The sequence below is a fragment of the Manis javanica genome, chromosome X, assembly GCF_040802235.1.
Source record: "Manis javanica isolate MJ-LG chromosome X, MJ_LKY, whole genome shotgun sequence".
Lineage (NCBI taxonomy): Eukaryota > Metazoa > Chordata > Mammalia > Pholidota > Manidae > Manis > Manis javanica.
In genome coordinates this window covers 19264935-19283822 of record NC_133174.1, presented here as the reverse complement: position 1 = coordinate 19283822, position 18888 = coordinate 19264935, and the positions used below count along the sequence as shown (strand labels likewise).

The following is an 18888-nucleotide window of genomic DNA, read 5'->3' as shown; positions in this document are numbered from 1 at the left end:
TACTGTGGTGAGCGATTCAGCATGTATACAATTGTCGAATCACTATGTTGTATACCTGATTAAAAAAATAAGGAACTCTTAAGAGCAGGTTCAACTTCCAGTGTTTTGTCTTTCAACACTAAGGAGCACCATCTGTATATGTGGCCCCTGCTGACCAGCAGCACAGCCTCACTGAGCCCACCACCAGCTTGCAGTCATAGGATATCCCACTGAGGAGGGGGTGGTATCCCCAAACCCACAGTAACTCTGGTGAGGGGGAAATATTTTCTCAGCCCAAGGCAAAATGCCTTTGAACTGAAATCAGTCAAAGGGAGAAATAAAGTGGGAGAAACCCCTTTATTGCTTACAAGCAGTTGTTCACTTCTGCTCACCCCTGTCTCTCCTGACCCTGCTGCAAAGAGGGCCCCCACCCAACCTCTCTGGTCCAATTATGCCAGCCTCCCCTTTGTAATTACCTACTGATATGGAGATGTGCTACTTCTCTCTACCCCTTGGAAACACCTATTGATATGGAGATGCACAAAGCCAGGTGAGAGATTCTGGAAATATTGCAATTTTACCCTCACCCATGCTGCTTTTACCCAGAGAAAGTGTTCCTTATTGTTTTCAGCCCCACACCCTCCCCATCCCACTTCTCCTAACCTTCCCCCTGCCGCCTTACTGCCCTACTCCTTCTCATTTGTCCTGTATGTCTTACAGATTATTTCGCCATCGTTCCTCTATGATTACCGCTCCTTGAGGCTAAAATTCTAAGGGCAGAGGTGTTTCATATGCTAGTTTCTCCACTTCTAAAACAGTGACCTCAAAGAGCAGATGTTCAATTGATATTTGGGAAATGAATGAGCCAGAGAGCATGAATTCTTGCTTTCAAATATTTTATTTCTCTCAAAATATTTTGTTTTTCCTATATTCTCAAATAAGCTAAGCAAATCCAGGTTTGTATCTTTTATTTTTACAGAACAGACTAAAATGGATAAGGGAAACCAGGAACTGAACAACTTTTTCTTCTTTGCCTTCTATTTTTTGATCCCAATAATTTTACTGCTTTTTTTTTTTTGCTCATTTCTAAGGAAATGCCTATTACAATGCCATGTTTTGTGGTTCTCATTCAGTAAATATGAAACGTTTCCCAGGGTGACTTGCAAAATAATAAAACACCTTATCTTAAATCTATTGAACAGCAAAATACATGCAACCAAAATCATTAAAAGCGTAGATTCTGAAATTATTTAAACTTTCTATTAAAGAAACATCTGAAATACAACAAAAGGCAAGAAAGAGAGAAAGAAAGGAAGGAAGGATAAGAGGGACAGAAAGAATTCTAAATTTACCATATAGAACATAAACAGAAAGATGATATTCCTGTGTTCCCTCCGGACACACCCTGACCATCACTACTTAGAATATTGACTGCTTTTTCCTCCCACAAAGAAAAAAATCTGCTTCAGCTTCAATAAAACCTAAAAAAAAATAGTAAAGTTACAAGTTAGAGATACAAAACAGGAGCACAAAGACGCTTGTCCAGCCCCCTCCGCCCCCTCCACAGCCTTCCCTCCCACCCAGGCTCACACAGCCCGCCCCCCCACCCCACCCTCCCCTGTTAGATTGCTGACACACCTTTCAAACAACAACTGAAGAAAGAACCTCAGACTTTTCTTAGTGTTGGGAGGGGTTGGTAACCAAGGCTGTGGCACGTGCGCTGGCCCTGGCAGCAATGCGAGCCCTGGCTGCAGCCTTGGCTGCAGCTCTGGCTTGGGCCCTCTCTTCTTCATCTTGCAAAGCCTCTTCATACCAGGATGGAAAGGCATTCGGCACGGTATCGTGCAGTTTGGCTAGAAATTCCAGCACCTTCATCTTGCTGGTTTCGGCGTGGGCCCTGGCGCCCCACAGGAACTCATAACAGGGAGGGTCGCTGCCGGCTACCTGGCGGCACTCCAGGTACTTCTGCTGCACGAAATCTTCGGTGACAAGCTTCTTGGGATCCCCATAGATGAAATGCTGCTTATCAACAGAGACACCCATTACATTCAGCACGTTCCAGATATCTTCTTCCCGGGCACAGTTACCTTTCATGAAGACCACACCCAGCACCATCATCAGGAGGCTGGTCGTGGGCATCTTCTCTTCATCGTTGGTTGGATCATCGAAGGTGGTGTCTAGTTTGTTGACAAAGATGTAGCAGTGCCTGATGGGATCCACCTCCTTCAAATCAACACCAAAGGCCAGCTCCATGTGCTCAGAGGCTCTCTTGAAGATCTCATTGAAATGATGCTTGTGATTTTTGATGACATGCTTGAGCATGTCTGACTTTGTAATTGGCTCCTTTTTCTGATACTTGTGCATTAGGTACTGCACCAACGAAACGACAGTGGTGTATAACGGACCTCTTTCGAAGTCCTCAACGCCCTGTGAGGATCTTGAGCTTCGCTTATTTTGGCTATTGGCATCATTATGTGACTTGGCACATGTAGCAGCTGCAGCACTAGTTTTGTGAGAAGCCCTAGGAGTGCTAGGTGTCTCAGCAGCAGGCACATTCTGAGATCTTCGCTCAGAGGGAGGACTGGCAGAGGAGGGGGCGTCTCCAGCTGCTGCAGCAGTGGCCTGAGCACCCTCTGTACTCTGGCTTTCCATCCTGGCCAGGTGGCGTTTCTCACGGGCACGGAGCTTACTCTTCTGACCACGAGGCATGATTCTAGTCAAGGACAACAGGCACAAGTGCACACAATCAGATTGATGACAAGGTCACCCTAAAAGACGGAGGAAGAGATGGCATGCACTACCTCAGTAGGGAGATTCTACCTTGCCTCTAAGAAACGCCACCTCTGCTCGTTCCTTAAGAGTACAGTTTTAGGAACCCTCAAAACAGGTGCTAATGGGACTCTGTGGACCTCGTCTGTTCTGTACGGGCTTGTCACCTCAGATATAACTCTAACGAGAGTCCTTTGACTCCACCCTCTGCTGAATTAGAAGGTACCCCTTCAGACTAAAGCATCAACCCTCACATATCTCCTAGGCAGAAGTGATGGGCTGTTAGGGCTATCTGCATGTTTGAGTCACTGACAGTTGAGAGTGGGGGTGGGGCATGCAAGGGTAGGCTGGGGCTCTGTGGAGCCCCCTACTTTCCCCCCCCCCCGTGGGATTATGACCCTTCAGTTACAGCGAAAGTTACAAAGCTTGATACCTGTCTAATCCTGAGATGACGCCTACTGAGTTGAGGTCACTCCTCTTCAGACAACAGCCGCTACGGGGCACCCAAACGGCACAGCAGATGGAAGTGCTGTGATTACTTATGGCCACGCCCACTGGGCTTCCCAATGTCGTAGCTGCCGTTGGGGGTGGTTGTAGGGGAGGCATGTTCTGGGCCTCCCTTCTCCTCTGCTCTAGGGGCATATTAACGCAGAATTCGTACATGACTCTTTTCTGACTCCTGATAGGGCCACTCCTCCCTCTGGAAAGTGGAGTCAGTGGACCTCAGACCAAGGTTCTCATTTCCCTAGAACCCCCAGTATGAAGTAAGGGGGGACCTGAACCCGTAGCCATGCTTGGGACCTACCAAGCTTGGAGGGCAGCATGGGGGAGTATCTTTGTGGACCCTTCTTTTGGGGTCGGTTCTTCCTTCAGTCCTCTCTGTGTGTCTTACCTCGATGACTTGTACGTAGGTTCTGCACTATCTCTGCTGACCAGAGGCCAAACCCGTCAGGTAAGACAAATCTGTAAATAATTTAAGGAGATTTACTATCTGCACAATACCTGACTCACTATTAATAAACAGTGTATTACTCTATTTGAGACTTCCTTTAAGTCTATCAGTAATTTTTAAAATGCTTGCTTTCATAAAGATCATGCACATATTTGTTCTCTTTATAGGTATATTTTGGATATTGCTGCTTTTTTGAAAGGTATATTTTCCATTACATATTCTAATTATTTATTTTGTGTGGCTGGACTCCTGACTTTACTATAATGATCATTTGCACCAGCTTCCTAAAGTTTCTTACACATTTAAATATTTGGCAGCCAATTTCTTTGGAGTCTTCAATTAGAGAATCGTTTTATCTCATTCATTTCATTATTCATAATTTTATTCTGGTATTCCTGTGTATAGCTGAATACTGGCTATGCCATCCAGTCCAGGTTTGAACAGTTGAATTTGTACAATGCCTGTGCATCCTGTTGTGGACTTTATTGGGAATGTTTCCAACATTTCACATTTACATATCTTTGGTACTGATTCTACAATATGGAAATTCCATTCCAAGTTAAATTTGCTATAAGTTAATACCATGAACAAGTGTTGAATTTGCATCAAAGGTTTTTTTTCTTTACCACTACACATGACCAAATGCTTTCTCTTCTCCATCTATTAACATAGTGAATTCCAGTTCACTGTCTTTTCTAATGTGACATGATCTTTGCACTCACTGGTCACAGCCTATTTCTTCATTTAAGTCACTGCTCTATTGGATATGCTATGGATTTATTTCACATTTATGTCCATATGAGTGAGCTTGACTTAAGTGTACTTTTCTTGGTGCACACTCATCTGGCCTTTGTATCAAGGAGAGCTAGCCTGTTAAAGTGGTTGACTAATTTCCTACCCTGCATGATTTGAAAGCGTTTACTTAATATGATGATTAGCTTTTCCTTCACTATCTGGTGTAACAGCCTTTAAACCTAGCTGGTCCTGGTACATTTGGAGGGCAAAATGTAGCAGAAGTACAGTTTCAGTTTGTGTTGTCAATGAAAATTTTCTATTTCTATAGGGACCTATTTAGTTATTCATATCTTCTTAAAAATTGTTCCATTTTACTTGGGTTTTCAAATTCAATGACATATTTAAATAAATTATTTTATTATAGAAATTGTCACCATATACAACATAATAGAGAATGAAATAGATCACTATACCTGACACTCAGCATCAATAATCTTCAGTAGATATACAAAGAAGATTGTTCAGATTAAGGTTTATTTATTTGTTGGTTTTGTTGTTTGCCGAAAGCACTTCACAGGTGACAACGTACTACTAGGAGGGTCACAATGTCTGTTGTTTCATTTGTAGTGATGCTGGCGGTCATTAAGGGCCATCACTGACATCCATTAATCCACAAAGGATTGCTGAATTATAATTCTCTAATTCTGTCATTCCTTCTAAGATTATTGGTTGAAATATATCTATAGGCAGAAACTTTTGTTATCCTCCTTTTTTTTCCCTTGAGGTAAGCCTTATACTTGCCCCATTTTACTGCCTAGAGAGATAAAGAACTCTAATCTCTCTTTGTCTAATCAATATTAGATAACCCTTCAGTCCAAAATTGCATATATTTTTTGTAATTTAGGTAACAAAACAATCTTGCATGAGAACTAAACCAGTTAATAACTGGTTGAACAATTCATCTGTTTGTAATCAAGATTAATGAGCAGCATTGGAATAATTAATGTTCAAACCCTACCTAGTCTTTGTCACATGACATATCACTTGTACCTAGAATAGGTTATGATTTTGGAAAACAGAAAATTTTACAATGATTTATTGAAAACTGGCTTTCTTTGAAGGTATAGAGTTTCTATGTTCTTTTTGTATAGCTTCCAGTCAGCATGCCATTGAGTTTTACTTTTTTACTTTATAAATTGAAATGTGGACATGGCTAGTGGTTACTATGTTAGATTGTACTCAGGTAGTTGCAAAAAACTACATTGTGGCACTCTTTCCTCTGGGTTAACAGACTTAATCAGTATAGGGCTGACCTAATGGGCTTCATATCAGGAATCTGTTCATTCATGTGGTCAGTGCAAAAATACCTGGTTTGTTTGAATAAATATGCTATTACAGTGTCTCAATTTGTTAACATAGATTTTCCATCTTCTCAATTCACTTGTCAGTAAATTGAATATTTAGATTTTTGAATGAGTATTTACATTTTGAATAAGTAACTTTTCGGACATGTTTCTAGATTAATAAGCCTGGCAGTAGAGAATGTTGTACAGCAGAGACACTCAAATTGGTTAAGGAGCCATAGGTTATAAACCCGGTTTGTTACCATTCAACTATTGGTACTACCTCCCTGGTCCCTCCACCTATCCTCCTTCTCCCTCAGTGGACCACTCAGGGAGAGGTCATCGGGAGTGATTTGGCCTCTGACACCTTTAGCCTTTCAGTGGCTGACGACCTTGTTCACCTCCACTTTCTGCTCCAGTCCAACTTGTACAAACTGTCCAGCCTTAAACCTGCTGTTTCCAATACCATTTCAACCACCTCAATGGCCACATTGCCATTGAAAGACTGGATTTCTGAAGGCTTCCCGTTCCCTCAGACATGAGCTCCAGCCAAGATAATGATATTAAGGAGAAAGAGGACCAATTAGTGATCAAGGCCATTTTAAAGGAATGGATGCACTGTCTTCACTGCGCCCAGGACCTATTATCATCATACTCAAATCAATATAGCCAGTTTGTCAGATCAAGAGAACTATATTTTGGAACACATAACTTTATGACTTGCCAGGCAACCAAAATAACTAAGTAGAAAGTGTATTTCAGAGGTAAGAGCATATGTTAATACCTCCTAGTAAATGAAAGATAAGGAACTGTCAAAGGTCACTGAGTCAGGGCCAGAACTAAGGTGAGTGGGAAAGGAAGAAAATATCCCATTTGTAAATTAAGACAGGATCTGACCCTACACTTGCATGGCCCTGACAGTGAGTTCCTCGCTAGTCTAACCTCATTTTTGGTCCATGGATGGTGTCTCTATTTAAAAGTGTGGTACTTCTCTTCCTCAATTTTTGGCACTAATTTATACTCTTTTAAAATACTGACTTAAAACATAATTTATCTTGATGACTAAGACCTTTCCGTCCACCCCTTACCTTAAATTTGGGGCTTAAGGTGAATGCCTCACTTGCTTCACCCTAGTCGCAGTCCTGGTGAGTCTTTAGTGTTTAAGACTGATCCTGGCCTCACGCTTTTAGGAGCATTGCTGGGTAATTATCCCTTGCCTTACCTTAAATTTTAGACGTCATTTCATTGCCTACCTTGGTGATCTCGAGCAATGAGTCTACCCTATACGAGACTCCTAAAAAAAAGGGAAATTTAAAATGGAGAAGAAATTTAGAATGGAGAATAAGGATATTCTTTTTATTCAGTTGGTGAGATGATTAAATAAAAGTATACATGAGAAAATGCTTTGTGAACTTTACATGTTACTGGTTGTTTAGAAATGGTTACCAGAATGAAACTTGGAGAGAGTCCTAAAAATCAGTCTTGATCCATCCTTTGAGAAATCTGGCTCCTTCGTTTTCCATTGCTGCATAAGAAGTTATGGTTGCAAGCAACATGTGTCTATTACCTTAGAGTTCTGCCAGTAGTTCAGGGGTGGCTCCTTTATGTTCTCTGCTCAGGTCCTCCCTCTCAAGGTGTCTTGTTGGCTGGGCAGCGTTTTTCTCAGGAGGCTCTAGACGAGGCTCCACTTCAAGTACTCAGCTTTTTAGTAGAATTGAGTTGCTTGTGATTATAGGACTGAGGCCTCCATTTCCCTGCTGGCTGTCAGACAGGGACCACTCTTAGCTCCTAGAAGTTGACTGTATTCCTTGTGCTGCGATCCTCTCCACTGTCAAACCCAGCCGGGGAGACTCTCCCTCATGTAGAATCCCCAGCACTTTGAATCCCTTTCACCGGGAAGGTGGACCCTTTTAAGGGCTCACCTGATTCGGTCCGGTCCCCCAAGGATAATCTACGTTTCTTAAAGTCAACTGTTGTCATATAACATAACTTAATCGTGGGAGTGATAGCCCATCATATTCACAGGTGCCTCCTGTGCTCAGTGGGAGGGGACTATAAAGGTGGGAGCCATTGGGGGCAGTCTTACAATTCTGCCTATCACATCTAAAAATATAAATGATTACAGAATTCTTTACCATAACAATAGCTGGAACCCCCAAGTTGTGTGTACAGTACTAAATGTTAGAATGAAAGGTGTTAGAGCCTCCAATGCTTTGGGTTTTCCTTTTACCGTCTTTGAAACAGTTGTGCCTAGTGGCCGGTCAGCATCCATCAGACAGCTGCGCCACTGGGATATCTGCCATAGTAGGCAAGATTCAGACCTCTAATTCCCAAACTGAAAGTCTGCATTCAGACATTGGCCTTCACTGTGTCTGTTGTTTCATCACTAATGTCTTCATATTGTTTCATCAACTCATGAATGACTTCCTGCTTACCACTTATTTAACAAGTACATATATAAGGCCAAGCACTATGCCATGAGTAGAGTATGCAGTAATGAATGAGTGCCTATGTGTACGTCTTCAGAGTACAAAATGGAAATTAACAGGGTTTACAATTCATTCATTCTTCTTTCCATCACAGTAACTTTAAGTGTAAGAAGTAATGAGATACTCTTACATCCTAGTCTTCTCAAAGGTATACGAATGGTCATACAATAAAGGAAGGAGTGATGCATGGAACATATACTGGAACCAGGACATCTGTGCCTCAGCGATGGCTCACCTCCAGAATGCCTCTGTACTTGACGATTGTTAAGAGATTATTGGATTAACCTATTGTAAGTATTTATTGTTTGTCACTGGTGCTTACTAAAAACAGAAAAGAATTTTAGATTCTGTAGGAAATGCCTAAGTAATATAAATGGAATTTCAAGTGAAGTGATATTAATTCATTTGGAAAGGAGTAATCTGCCACACAAATATGATAACAACATATAAACAATAAATATGGCAGAAAAGATAAAGCAGTAGCCAAAAATAAAAGCTAGGGAAAAAATCTGCTAAAGGGAGAATATGCCAACTTCTTTAAATATTTAATACAAGGAAATAAACCACATTTCTTATCTCCTTCACCGTGATTAGTCTCACTCAGTTGCCACTTATGCAATGTATGTGACCGTCTTAGAAACACTAATCTTCTACATACTCTATAGTAACATCCCATAGTGAATAGTGATATATATTGTACTACAGATCATGTGATAACTTTGGGAATGGCTGGTTCAGAATATTTTTTTCAAGTCCATCAAGTCTGATTTTTACAATAATAAAGATAGGGCTCTGGACACCACACATCCCTGCCATCCAGTCAATTTAATAAGAAAGTGTGTCATCTCCACAGGTTCTCCGTCCACCCTGCAAATGTCTGCATTTCCAGTCAACCTCCTACCCTGGGAAATATCTGATAGCAGCATAGGTCACCAAACACAGCCACAGGACATCTGCCCTCTAGTGTGCCAAGAACTCAGGAACCATGGAGGATAGTCTGAGTTGGACATACCTTCTGGATCATTTTTTTCTAGACATGTCCACACTCAGCCCTTTTTCTGCAGCATCGCTGAGGTACCTGGCCGCAGGACAGCCCCCCTCAGTTTCCCCCTCCTTGCAGTTGTAGGGATCTTTCTAGTGCTCACTGGTACTCCTGGCTTGTCTCAATTGTTGTCACTTACCCAGCCTGCCCACTCATATTGCCTCAAACTCTGTGGAAGAGGGCATTATAAACAGCGTAGAAATACCAGTCTCCAGCAGCCATCAACGCAGTTCCTAAGCAGGAACGCTGATGAGACTGTGAACCACCGGAAGAGGCAAGAAATCACTGGGTGATATGCAGAAAAGCTATGTATAGTCCCCCTGACAGTATGCAAGGACAATTGCAAGGTAAGGTGAGGTGTTTGGCATGCCTCTAGCTCTTTCCCCCAGTAGACCTGCCCACAACTTCTAGGCATTGGTAATGCACAGATTCCCCAGCCTATTAACAGAAATTGTCTTGGCCTTCCATCCAGATTCTGCATTCCAGATTCTACTCTCCTATGGTCCCTTCTTTACCCTACGCTACACTCCAGATCCGGGTGCCAAGTGCCAGCCTGCCCTGGGCTGTCTGGATGAAGTTTCGCATGCAATGTCTCCCATGGACTCTGACACTTGCTCTGACCTCAGATCTTCAGTACCTAAGGGTGTCCCTGCCTGTCTCCATTGCCCAGCAAATGATCATTCTGATCAAGTCCTTGCTTTTTCAAGTAAAGGAGGGATATTTTGCTGATATTTCAGGATGTTAAGTATTCCTAGAAAAATCTGGGTGCTGAAGACATTAATGCAGAAATCCAGCTCTATATGGGTAAGGGATTAATTGAATTTTATTCTCAACCTATTTGAGAACAGGAAATAAAAATTAAAATAATAATGACATAATCTAAAATCTAAAAGAATGATGATATGATGCCTTTGAGAATAGAAGTCTTCATACACATTAATCTGAGAGACTATGAATAGGTATGGCAGTTTTGGAAGAATAGTTCAGCAATATTTGTAAAAATTTTCAGTCTTCACATTCTGCCCACTTTAATGAAATTTGCACTTTGGTTTGTCTTTCCTATGAGAAAAAACCTTTGCCCAAGATTTCATGCTCAAAGATGTCAGTTTCAGTCCCATTAGTTATAGCAACAAATGGGAAATAAACTGTCCATTAGGCGGAGAATGGTTAAATTAATTATCACACAAACATACAATAATCCTTACCTTTTCTTTGTGTTTATTTGGGGCGTGGAGGGCAGATTGGAACATGATAATTGGAGTTCCTCTGATACACCACTAACATTTCTGTGCAATGAAGACTTGCAATGCCCTGATTGCTCCTGTCTTATTTTTGATGATCTCCCCTTCAAACAGCCAGAAGGCGTGTGAAAAGGTGCCCCACATCAGTAATTATCAGTGAAGTGGGAATCAAAACTACAATGATATATCATCTCATATGAGTTAGCATGGTTATTACCAAAAGAAATGAGAAGTGTTGGCAAGGATGTGAGGAAGTTGAGCACTTGTTTATTATTGGTGGGAATGTAAGATGGTGCAGCCACTATAGAAAACAGTACGGGAGTTCCTCGAATAATTGAACTACGATGTGATCTAGCAATCTCATTTCCGGGAATATACTCAAAAGAATGGAAATCAGTGTCTCAAAGTAATGTGTGTATTCTCATGTCCTTTGCAGCACTATTTACAATAGCCAAGTTGTGGAAACAGCCTAAATGTCCATCCAAGATAAATAGATTAATAAAATGTGACACACACACACACACACACACACACACACACACACACACACACACACACACACACACACAGTGATATAGTATTCAGCCTTAAAAGAGAAAGTCCTGCCACTTGCAACAACATGGATGAAACTGAATGACATTATATGAAGTGAAGTAAGCCAGTCAGAGAAGGACAAATACTGCATGGTTCCACTTAAATGAGGCACTTAAAATGATCAAACTCATAGGAACAGAGAACAGAACTGTGGTTACTGGGCGCTCAGGGTACAGGGCAGTGGGGAGTTGGTCAGTTGGTATCATGTTTCAGTTCTGCAGGCTGAATGAGTTCTGGAGATCTGCTCTACAGCATAGTGCCTATAGTTAACAACATTGTGTTAGGAACTTAAACATTTTTTAAGAGAGTAGATCTCATGTTATGTGTTTTTATCACAAAAGAAAAAACCAGAGGGACACAAAGGAGACTATAAGAGGTGATGGACTGTCTATCACCTTGATCATGGTGATGATTGCACAGGTATGTACATATATCCAAAGTCATCAAATTGTGGAGATTAAATATGTGCAGTTTTCTGTATATCAATTATATCGCAATAAACCTATTTAGAAAACAGAAGAATTCTAGAGTAGTTAAAAGAAAGTGGTGGATCTATATGTGGTGTCATGAAACTGTCCTGCATTCCCTTCATTAAGTGACAAGGTCAAGAACAATGTGTGTATTGTTAATCAAGTCTGTTAAAAATTCAGTATATTTTTATAGCACATATATATATGAAAAAGCTGCATATCAGCTTTGAAAGGACACACATCAGATTGATCACTGTGGTTATCAATTTGAGGGAGGAGCTGTATTTTGAGGAAAGGGGGAGGTTGTAATTTATTCGGTTAGAATTTTTTTCAGCAAGAATATATGTAACAGTATAATATATACTATTACCTTTGTAGTCAAAAGATTTAAATATGTCTAGCCACAAAATTAGCAGTTGTGCACGAATAAAATAAACTCAGTGCTAGCTGGTGCAACAGACAGCACCTGCAGACCTGCAGAGGCTTAAAAGAACAAAAGTTCATATCTTCTACACATAAACTGTGATGCATGTAGGCACGGCCTCCCCTGTCAGGTGACCCAGGTGTCCAGGCTACTCCCATCAAGTGGTTCCACTTCTTAACAAGGGACATCTGTGTTTGCCACTGAATGGGACAGAAAGTGTGGAGGTGGCATACTGGTTCCCAAATAGCTTGGCCTGGAGGTGACATTGTTGCTGCTCATTTTTCAGTGTCAGTGGTAGTCACATAACCCTTCCTAAATACAAGTGGACTGAGCATTTCCCCAGCAGCCCAGGAAGGAGCATAAGACAGGATGTGAATGAGCAGCTGCAGTCTCTCCCATAAACTGTTTCACAGTAAATACTCAATAAAAGAGCAACTCTTAAAGTTGGTATGAAAAAAACCCCCTCTATTCCTTGTGAAATTTCTAAGGAGGCCAAATTTGCCCTGCAGTTGTCCAACATTTTTTCTTTTCTCCTGGTACGTGGGAGGTGCTTTCAAACACAGGATCCCGTCAAATTTTCAAAAAGACCCTGTAAAACCTCAGTAGGGAGGGCTCACCTTGTTCACTCCACAGCACCTTTCTGCACTCACCTTTTGCATCAATTCCAGAGTCTCCAAGGGATGAGAATGTTCTTGTACTGAAGCATGGTCACAACCTTAACTTGTGAGTCTGGGGCAACCCTCAGCATGACTGAGCACGTAGGAAGCTGTTACAGGTGCCAATAGACACAACACAAACCATGACTTTCCTCTGGGGCAAGGACTGGGATAAGACACCTGAGAGGAGTGGTGAATTATTTTCATCTTTGCTGTTCAAAGAAAGCATGTCTGCCAGTAAAACATTTGTCCCCCTCTGAGAAGAACTCAAGGTTCTGAGGAATTCAGCCTCCATACATGTTTGCTGCACAGTGACTGCCATGATCTTCCCTCATCTCCAAAAGTAGCTTTGGTTACTGCCCACCTAGGTAAGCTCACTCACTGGGGTATGTGTTCAGTGGCTAGTCTCTACTTAGGCACCCCTTTAAAATCCTACTGACAATGCCTGCGTTGTTTACAAAACCTAACACCCATTACATCCCAAGAGCCAGCATGTTCTGTAACAGTAAGACGCTAGTCAGCAGCTCATTTGCAATACACTCTGAGACTGTTGTAGAGAATTAAGCTCCAGATAACCTACAGTGGAGGGTGGAGCTGTAGTAATAAAAACTTCAGTTAAGGTACCTAAAGTTAACTGTCTGTGGTGCCCCTGAGGGATGGGACCTCCAAGGGACACCTGTAGAGAGTTGGAAGGCTTTAACTAGCGGGGGGAGCCAGTGCATTCTGGAGTGCCTGCATCACAGGAAGTGGGGTGCAGCCTCCCGAGGACACAGTGAAGAGCTGGTAAGCAGAGGAGGTTCCAATTTGGACAGGAGGGCACACTGGGGAGGTCCCAGGGAACAGAGCTGTGTGGCAGAACAGTGGTGGTGCGGGACTTGGGCTGGCACCCAGGCAAAGTGAGAAGCCAGGGAACCATGGGGTGACAGGCAGCAGCATCGTAGTAAGTGCAGCCCAAAGACAATCCCCAAGGGGAGATTTATTCTCCGATTCTCCTTCCTCCACCAGGACTTCTTTAAGCACTGTGGCAAGAACCCCTTGTTTTTCAGTAGTTCCGGATGCATCTTGGAGTAGTGAAAGGAATAGTGTGCCTCAGGCTGGAAAAGTGGAAAAGTGAGAGCTCCAGAGAACTTTGGGCCAGGGGTCTAGTCCCAGCTCTGACATTTACCAGCCATGTGCACCTGAGAAAACTACAATTTCTTCATCTACAAAGTATGTCTGATAAGCCCTATCTCATCAGACTGCTGGAAGACGTATGATAGATACGGAGCACTTGGCAGAATAACTGGAGCATGTTAGGTCTTTAATGCATGGTAGTTTTATTTTACTGTATAGGACACTACCCTCTAGCTCTGAGGAGATTTATTTTTTATGAACTCTGGAGATGTCACAGAATATGCAGCTTTCTATGACAAACAATACCATATTAGGCCATAATGCTGATTAGATTAGCAGATGAAACTAAATATGTTTTCTCCTTTCTGAGGATAAGTTACTTAATTTGAGTGTAGGCCAGTTTTCCCCAGTTGAGAGCCACTCAGAGGTCCTAGAATTTGTCTCAAGGATTAACAACTTCCCTCCCAGGTGCCCCTACTGTCACACCACCCCTATTTTCATTCATTCTATAGGCACCAAATCTGGAGCTGTCCCTTAAGAGTTTACAGAATTACACTCCAGATAACCTGATTAAAATGCCCTTTTAATGCACTGAGACCTCATTCTCCTACCAAGTTCAGGACAGAGAGAGCCAACCTGGTAGCTTCTCAGCATCCCACCTCAAGGGAGGACCACCCTTATTTTAGAAATTCCTTAAAGATGTAGTATGTAAAACATCTAGATCGTGCTCTGTGTTCAACTGCATGTGAAAAGGAGTGCAGGACACCTATCGTTTCTGCCACAGGAGCACGTTTTCCTCTGCTTCACCGATGATATTAAGTAACTCTCAGAGGGTAACCACACTTACTGTGGTGAGCGATTCAGCATGTATACAATTGTCGAATCACTATGTTGTATACCTGATTAAAAAAATAAGGAACTCTTAAGAGCAGGTTTAACTTCCAGTGTTTTGTCTTTCAACACTAAGGAGCACCATCTGTATATGTGGCCCCTGCTGACCAGCAGCACAGCCTCACTGAGCCCACCACCAGCTTGCAGTCATAGGATATCCCACTGAGGAGGGGGTGGTATCCCCAAACCCACAGTAACTCTGGTGAGGGGGAAATATTTTCTCAGCCCAAGGCAAAATGCCTTTGAACTGAAATCAGTCAAAGGGAGAAATAAAGTGGGAGAAACCCCTTTATTGCTTACAAGCAGTTGTTCACTTCTGCTCACCCCTGTCTCTCCTGACTCTGCTGCAAAAAGGGCCCCCACCCAACCTCTCTGGTCCAATTATGCCCGCCTCCCCCTTGTAATTACCTACTGATATGGAGATGTGCTACTTCTCTCTACCCCTTGGAAACACCTATTGATATGGAGATGCACAAGGCCAGGTGAGAGATTCTGGAATATTGCAGTTTTGCCCTCACCCATTTTGCTTTTACCCAGAGAAAGTGTTCCTTATTGTTTTCAGCCCCACACCCTCCCCATCCCACTTCTCCTAACCTTCCCCCTGCCGCCTTACTGCCCTACTCCTTCTCATTTGTCCTGTATGTCTTACAGATTATTTCGCCATCGTTCCTCTATGATTACCGCTCCTTGAGGCTAAAATTCTAAGGGCAGAGGTGTTTCATATGCTAGTTTCTCCACTTCTAAAACAGTGACTTTCAAAGAGCAGATGTTCAATTGATATTTGGGAAATGAATGAGCCAGAGAGCATGAATTCTTGCTTTCAAATATTTTATTTCTCTCAAAACATTTTGTTTTTCCTATGTTCTCTAATAAGCTAAGCAAATTCAGGTATGTATCTTTTATTTTTACAGAACAGACTAAAATGGATACGGGAAACCAGGAACTGAACAACTTTTTCTTCTTTGCCTTCTATTTTTTGATCCCAATAATATTACTGCTTTTTTTTTTTTTGGCACATTTCTAAGGAAATGCCTATTACAAGGTCATGTTTTGTTGTTCTCGTTCATTAAACATGAAATGTTTCCCAGGTTGACTTGCAAAATAATACACACCTTATCTGAAATCTATTGAACAGAAGAACTATGCAACCAAAATCATTAATAAGCGTAGATTCTGAAATTATTTAAACTTTCTATTAAAGAAACATCTGAAAAATAACAAAAGGCAAGAAAGAGAAAGAAAGAAAGAAAGAAAGAAAGAAAGAAAGAAAGAAAGAAAGAAAGAAAGAAAGAAAGAAAGAAAGAAAGAAAGAAAGAAGGAAGGAAGGAAGGAAGGAGGGAGGGAGGGAGGGAGGGAGGGAGGGAGGGAGGGAGGAAGGAAGGAAGGAAGGAAGGAAGGAAGGAAGGAAGGAAGGAAGGAAGGAAGGAAGGAAGGAAGGAAGGAAGGAAGGAAAAAAAGGATAAAGTCAAAAGTCTAAATTTAACATATAGAACAGAAACAGAAAGATGATATTCCTGTGTTCCCTCCGGACACACCCTGACCATCACTACTTAGAATATTGACTGCTTTTTCCTCCCACAAAGAAAAAAATCTGCTTCAGCTTCAATAAAACCTAAAAAAAAAAAAAAATAGTAAAGTTACAAGTTACAGATACAAAACAGGAGCACAAAGACGCTTGTCCAGCCCCCTCCGCCCCCTCCACAGCCTTCCCACCCACCCAGGCTCACACAGCCCGCCCCTCCACCCCACCCTCCCCTGTTAGATTGCTGACACACCTTTCAAACAAAAGGTGAAGAAAGAACCTCAGACTTTTCTTAGTGTTGGGAGGGGTTGGTAACCAAGGCTGTGGCACGTGCGCTGGCCCTGGCAGCAATGCGAGCCCTGGCTGCAGCCTTGGCTGCAGCTCTGGCTTGGGCCCTCTCTTCTTCATCTTGCAAAGCGTCTTCATACCAGGATGGAAAGGCTTTCGGCACGGTATCGTGCAGTTTGGCTAGAAATTCCAACATCCTCATCTTGCTGGTTTCGGCGTGGGCCCTAGGGCCCCACAGGAACTCATAACAGGGAGGTTCACTGCCGGCTACCTGGCGGCACTCCAGGTACTTCTGCTGCACGAAATCTTCGGTGACAAGCTTCTTAGGATCCCCATAGATGAAATGCTGCTTATCAGCATAGACACCCATTATATTCAGCACTTCCCAGATGTCTTCTTCCCGGGCACAGTTACCTTTCATGAAGACCACACCCAGCACCATCATCAGGAGGCCGGTCTTGGGCATCTTCTCTTCATCGTTGGTCGGATCATCGTAGGTGGTGTCTAGTTTGTTGATAAAGACATAGCAGTGCCTGATGGGATCCACCTCCTTCAAATCAACACCAAAGGCCACTTCCATGTACTCAGAGGCTCTCTTGAAGATCTCATTGAAATGATGCTTGTGCTTTTTGATGACATGCTTGAGCATGTCTGACTTTGTAATTGGCTCCTTTTTCTGATACTTGTGCATTAGGTACTGCACCAACGAAACGACAGTGGTGTATAACGGACCTCTTTCGAAGTCCTCAACGCCCTGTGAGGATCTTGAGCTTCGCTTATTTTGGCTATTGGCATCATTATGTGACTTGGCACATGTAGCAGCTGCAGCACTAGTTTTGTGAGAAGCCCTAGGAGTGCTAGGTGTCTCAGCAGCAGGCACATTCTGAGATCTTCGCTCAGAGGGAGGACTGGCAGAGGAGGGGGCGTCTCCAGCTGCTGCAGCAGTGGCCTGAGCACCCTCTGTACTCTGGCTTTCCATCCTGGCCAGGTGGCGTTTCACACGGGCACGGAGCTTACTCTTCTGACCACGAGGCATGATTCTAGTCAAGGACAACAGGCACAAGTGCACACAATCAGATTGATGACAAGGTCACCCTAAAAGACGGAGGAAGAGATGGCATGCACTACCTCAGTAGGGAGATTCTACCTTGCCTCTAAGAAACGCAACCGCTGCTGGTTCCCTTAAGAGTACGGTTTTAGGAACCCTCAAAACAGGTGCAAATGGAACTCTGTGGACTTCTTCTGTTCTGTAGGGGCTTGTCACCTCAGATATAACTCTAACGAGAGTCCTTTGACTCCACCCTCTGCTGAATTAGAAGGTACCCCTTCAGACTAAAGCATCAACCCTCACCAATCCCCTAGGCAGAAGTGATGGGTGTTAGGGTTATCTGCATGTTTGAATCCCAGACAGTTGAGAGTGGGGGTGGGGCGTGCTGGGATAGGCTGGGGCTCTGCGGAGCCCCCTACTTTCCCGTGGGATTATGACCCTTCAGTTACAGCGAAAGTTACACAGCTTGATACTTGTCTAATCCTGAGATGACGCCTACTGAGTTGAGGTCACACCTCTTCAGACAACAGCCGCTGTGGGGCACCCAACCGGCACAGCAGATGGAAGTCCTGTGATTACTTATGGCCACACCCACGGGGCTTCCCAATATTGTAGCTGCTGTTGGGGGTGGTTGTAGGGGAGGCATGTTCTGGGCCTCCCTTCTCCTCTGCTCTACGGGCATATTAACGCAGAATTCGCACATGACTCTTTTCTGACTCCTGACAGTGCCACTCCTCCCTCTGGAAAGTGGAGTCAGTGGACCTCAGACCAAGGTTCTCATTTCCCTAGAACCCCCAGTATGAAGTAAGGGGGGACCTGAACCCGTAGACATGCTTGGGACCTACCAAGCTTGGAGGGCAGCATGGGGGGGTATCTTTGTGTACCCTTCTTTTGGGGTCGGTTCTTCCTTCAGTCCTCTCTCTGTGTCTTACCTCGATGACTTGTATGCAGGTTCTGCACTATCTCTGCTGACCAGAGGCCAAACCCATCAGGTAAGACAAATCTGTAAATAATTTAAGGAGAGTTACTATCTGCACAATTTCTGGCTCACTATTAATAAACAGTGTATTACTCTATTTGAGACTTCCATTAAGTCTATCAGTAATTTTTTAAATGCTTGCTTTCATAAAGATCATGCACATATTTGTTCGTTCTCTTTATAGGTATATTTTGGATATATTGCTGCTTTTTTGAATGGTATATGTTCCATTACATATTCTAATTATTTATTTTGTGTGGCTGACATCCTGATTTTACTACAATGACTATCTGCACCAGCTTCCTGAAGTTTCTTACACATTTAAATATTTGGCAGCCAATTCCTTTGGAGTC

General features: G+C 42.9%; 1 protein-coding gene and 1 non-coding gene across 2 annotated transcripts; one reads left to right on the top strand and one right to left on the bottom strand.

Annotated features, from left to right (window-relative positions):
- Nucleotides 1-961: 961 nt before the first annotated feature.
- On the bottom strand, nt 962-18560 carry LOC108387945 (melanoma-associated antigen E1-like). Its single transcript, XM_073228033.1, has 6 exons — nt 18489-18560; nt 16523-17548; nt 3641-3711; nt 3182-3380; nt 1618-2692; nt 962-1460 (listed from the first exon to the last, which is right to left on the bottom strand). Exons 2-5 carry the CDS (start codon nt 17542-17544, stop codon nt 1657-1659), a joined length of 2328 nt encoding a protein of 775 aa, XP_073084134.1. The 5' UTR covers nt 17545-17548; nt 18489-18560; the 3' UTR covers nt 962-1460; nt 1618-1656.
- Nucleotides 10498-10639, top strand: LOC140847548 (U8 small nucleolar RNA). The gene has a single exon (XR_012127609.1). It is a non-coding gene; the product is annotated as a U8 small nucleolar RNA (small nucleolar RNA).
- Nucleotides 18561-18888: the final 328 nt, after the last annotated feature.

What these genes read in the sequence shown, in the direction of transcription:
- LOC108387945 (XM_073228033.1), bottom strand. Translation starts at nt 17,544, where the DNA reads ATGCCTCGTGGTCAGAAGAGTAAGCTCCGTGCCCGTGTGAAACGCCAC. An exon ending in CCTACGTACAAGTCATCGAG is followed by an intron (nt 3,381 to 3,640) that starts GTAAGACACACA and finishes ATATGCCCCTAG; the next exon opens with AGCAGAGGAGAAGGGAGGCC. An exon ending in GTCATCTCAGGATTAGACAG is followed by an intron (nt 2,693 to 3,181) that starts GTATCAAGCTTT and finishes GTCCTTGACTAG; the next exon opens with AATCATGCCTCGTGGTCAGA.